This window comes from Myotis lucifugus, unplaced genomic scaffold (assembly GCF_000147115.1).
Source record: "Myotis lucifugus unplaced genomic scaffold, Myoluc2.0 scaffold_43, whole genome shotgun sequence".
Classification (NCBI taxonomy): Eukaryota; Metazoa; Chordata; class Mammalia; order Chiroptera; family Vespertilionidae; genus Myotis; species Myotis lucifugus.
In genome coordinates this window covers 34370-39043 of record NW_005871091.1, presented here as the reverse complement: position 1 = coordinate 39043, position 4674 = coordinate 34370, and the positions used below count along the sequence as shown (strand labels likewise).

General features: G+C 42.4%; 1 protein-coding gene across 1 annotated transcript in view; it reads right to left on the bottom strand.

The window, feature by feature from the left end:
* Positions 1–665: 665 nt before the first annotated feature.
* Positions 666–4674, bottom strand: part of LOC102435817 (olfactory receptor 1J2) — a 14178-nt gene continuing 10169 nt past the window's right edge. Inside the window, exon 3 of the mRNA XM_006088088.2 lies at positions 666–720. Within this exon, the coding sequence (XP_006088150.2) occupies positions 666–720 (55 nt within the window). The remainder of the gene's footprint in view (positions 721–4674) is intronic.

Genomic DNA, 4674 nt, shown 5'->3' with positions numbered 1-4674 from the left:
CAGCCTTACATTCCCAGATTTTAAAACCTCTTCGTAGCTGCTCTAAGGATTTGTATTCTTTGACCAATATTAGTTTTTACGAAATAGAAACATAAATGACACAAATTCCGTAGGCACACAGCAGTACAGCAGGGATGGAATGGCACACAAATACACGTGTGTATATTAGTATCTATTATATATGTGACATGTAATGTTTATAACTTGATATGTATGTATTACCATTTTCTATAAATTAAAAATCACCAAGTGTTAGCTACCTCATGGGGTTCAGTCTAATATGTCTTTGTGATCAGAACCCATGCTCTTAACTGTTACACAGGAAACTTCCCTTTTCTTGCTTAGGAGCCAAGCACAATATATTATTTTAGAGCTGTGAGGACTCAGAGTTGTCCAAAAATTTATTTTTTATTCCCTTTACTAGATAATTTTATTCCTTCATATTTATTTACTTTCCAACTGACAAAAATTTCTCAAATACATTAAGATGTATTTATGCAATAACTCTTTACTGAGGGCCTCTGTGAGACTCATAAAAGTTGTGTCATTCTTTCCATTTTATCGACTTGAAAGTGAGACCAATGTTTTAAATAACTTCCCCAAATTCTCATCACTATTTAATGGTAATTCTGCCCAATACCTTCACACATCATGATGCCTGGAGTTTATGGGAACTGGGACACGCTGCTCTGGTTCTCGGGCCTCATGCTGCTCTTCTGTCTGCTGGGGATGAAGAAGGCTTGGGAGTCTCAGGAACCTAGAAAGGATGAGCAGGACATCTCATCTCATACTGTCATTATTGGGAAAACCTTTCATTTTTAATACTTTCATATTTCTCACACCTGTGGATGTGTGCATCTTCCCTCTATTCCAGCCTGGCTCCAGGAAAACATTGAACCCCAAAGTAGTGAACAAGACCTTATCACAGGGAAGAGGGGTTCGCTGTTTATTCAAATATTACTTTTAACATCATGTCTGTGTCGAAACCTCTACTAAGGACTGCAGTGCAGCAGTGAGCAGGAAAAGCAAGGTGCCCACCTCTATGAGTTTACATCTTGCTGAACATGGCGGGATCATTTCTACACCAGGCCAGAGCCAAACCATAATGATTCACTGTGGCAGGAATGGAAGGTGAGCCCCTGCAAAGTGGTGTCGGTTGTTTCTGCCTAAAAGTAACATGAGACTCCAGTGCTGAGTGGGCGTTGTTGGAGCCTTGTCAGACCTCCTGTGAACCTGCCGGCTCCCATTGACCCTCAGCTCTAAACTCAGGGACACTCTGGAATTGGGTGGCCATTGAAAGACACTTGATGCTAGAATATCACCAAAACCAGATGACTCCACAAAGTATCTTTCATAATAATGCTGAACATTTAGATGAACATTTGGGTACCAGGCTAAGGCCTTTACCTACATTTCCCAATTAAATCCACACATCAGCCTTACATTCCCAGATTTTAAAACCTCTTCGTAGCTGCTCTAAGGATTTGTATTCTTTGACCAATATTAGTTTTTACGAAATAGAAACATAAATGACACAAATTCCGTAGGCACACAGCAGTACAGCAGGGATGGAATGGCACACAAATACACGTGTGTATATTAGTATCTATTATATATGTGACATGTAATGTTTATAACTTGATATGTATGTATTACCATTTTCTATAAATTAAAAATCACCAAGTGTTAGCTACCTCATGGGGTTCAGTCTAATATGTCTTTGTGATCAGAACCCATGCTCTTAACTGTTACACAGGAAACTTCCCTTTTCTTGCTTAGGAGCCAAGCACAATATATTATTTTAGAGCTGTGAGGACTCAGAGTTGTCCAAAAATTTATTTTTTATTCCCTTTACTAGATAATTTTATTCCTTCATATTTATTTACTTTCCAACTGACAAAAATTTCTCAAATACATTAAGATGTATTTATGCAATAACTCTTTACTGAGGGCCTCTGTGAGACTCATAAAAGTTGTGTCATTCTTTCCATTTTATCGACTTGAAAGTGAGACCAATGTTTTAAATAACTTCCCCAAATTCTCATCACTATTTAATGGTAATTCTGCCCAATACCTTCACACATCATGATGCCTGGAGTTTATGGTTTGTTTGTTTGTTTGTCTGTTTCCCTGGGATGTTTAGTAAAAAAAAGAAAGTTGTAAATTCTGAGCAACTCAATCACACTCAGGTACCTAAAAATGATAGCAGATCCATTTCAAGAAACAGGGTGTTCCTTGAATGTGAGCATCTTAGGTAATGGTGCCCCAGAAGGAGGACACTTTAGGAAATATTTGAGTCATCGATACAGATCACTCACACACACACACACACACACACACACACACACACACACACACTGCTGATTTGAGAATGTAAGTCACCGCTGACCAAATTTCCATCCTAAAGGAAGAATAGCCAATATGTGGTTCACCTCATAAACACTCATATGCTTACGCATAAGTCAGAATTAAGAGAAAATTGGACATACACAATATACAATAATATACCTCTCACCCCAAAACATACTCACTATGCACATCAACACACCTGCATCATGATGCACCTGGTGAACACTCAACTCACTACATATACGTAACAAACACTACACACACTTCACCAAAATCACACAAGACCACAAACAAATTATAAATCTTACAAGAAACACACAACAGAACACATATGTACACCCCGTACACTCACTACAACTAATAGTATACACTCTCCTATTAATGCGAGTGTGTTAATGAGCTTCCCTCCTTCTGACCTTACCCTTGCTGGGGGAGGGCAGTCAGCATGGGGCAGTTAAGCCTATTCAGTCACAGGCACAGTCATTAAACCACCACCTACACCCATGCATATGGTCACACGCACACGTCACATAACGGAGAAAATCCAATAACATAACTTCCAGCTCTCATACACAAGAGCGTCACCCACAGGCACAGCTCACATGTGCACCACAACACACTGCTGAGCAGAGGTCTGAGCTCTCTCTGAGCTGACCTTGGTTCCTTATGAGGTTGGCATCTTCTTGTCCAGAAGCAGAGACAACAGTCTCACTCCCGATGCTCAGCTGTGATGCCAGTGTTTACTATCACAGACATGAATCAGGAGTCCCAACCACACGCCAGGAGGCTGAGAACTTGGTCCACATACGCTAAAATGAGACTATAAGTCAGATTCATAGCACATACACACACAACTATCAAACAGCACATATACAAGCATATACAATACATGTACACACACAGGGTCATAGACACAGTGTCTCACACATGAACCCACTAGCACACAGGCAGGTCCATCGGCAAAAACAGAATTCCAGCTCCTCTCACCTGGGCTCATTGGTGAGTTGAGACACCTTCTGCTGCAGATTATCGCCCATCCCTCAGGTTTTCTTCAGGAGACCTAACATCAGACACACAGAAGCAATAACTGTGGCCTTGGCATTTCTACTGACTTTTGTTTTCCTTAACCAGCTCCAGAGAAATGAGTCCACAGATGGCACTTAACTGCTAATGAGAGATGGCAACCAAGTCCCCAAGCTTGTGGCTGATTTCTGACCGCCCTTTGGGAGCTGTGTGTCCAAGAGCCAGAGGCACTGGAGTCCTAGGAGACAGTGTCCCTGATTCCAGTCATGCCCTGAACTGCTTTGTTCCTGGGCATTGCTCCAGCTGGGAAGAAAGATTTTTCAACTTTCTATTTTGAAATGATTTCAAAGATATAGTAAAGTTGTAATAACGATATTAAGAATTCCTGGTCAATCTTCAGCCAATTCCGCAATGGTTAACATTCTACTATGTTTACCTTCTGTGTGTGTATCCTATATAATACTAGGGGCCCGGTGCACAAAAATTTGTGCACTGGGGAGGGGGGTCCCTCAGCCCAGCTTGCCCCCTATCACATACTGGGAGCCCTAGGGGATGTCCTACTACCTGCTCCCTGCTCCCCTTGGGGAGTGGGCCTAAGCCACAGTCTGGCCTCCCTTTGTGGGAGTCGATTGGGCTGATCAGGGGAAGGCACCAGCCCCATCACTGCACTGTTGCAGCCACTGCCAGTCACCGCAGCCACCAAGGTGTTTTCATCAACACGGACTCCAGTCCCTTTACCATGAAAAAATGACAACTTTCTTTAGGCATTTTCAAGAAGTGTCTTTCATAGGATATGACATTTCTTTCTTTCTTTATCCTCACCTGGGGATATGTTTCCATTGATTTTTAGAGAATGTGGAAGAGAAAGGGAAAGACACATCAAAGTGAGAGGAACACTTTGATTGGTTGCCTCCTGCATGAGCCCTGACCTGGGCCGGAGCCAGGGAGGAACCTGCAACCTAGGTACATGCCCTTGGTCAGAATTGAACCCAGAATCTGCATTGGGCAGGCCGAGGCATTATCCACTGAGCCAAACTGGCTAGGACAGGATATGACATTTCTTAACCCTCCAGCAGCAGACCTTCATTTTTTTCTCCAGGAGTGTGGTAAAAAAAAACCCTAGATCACTTTTTGGAGTCTTATTACCCAAGTTACTAAGAATATTACCAGTGGCATACAGGGAGCTTAACCAATCAGCAGTCAGAAAAGGTGTTTCCTCTGTAATTCACACCAATTGCTGGTTTGGCCCCTGCCCCGGCATAGCGCCTCTGGCGAGTCATTAGCCCTGGGCCAGGGCACCCT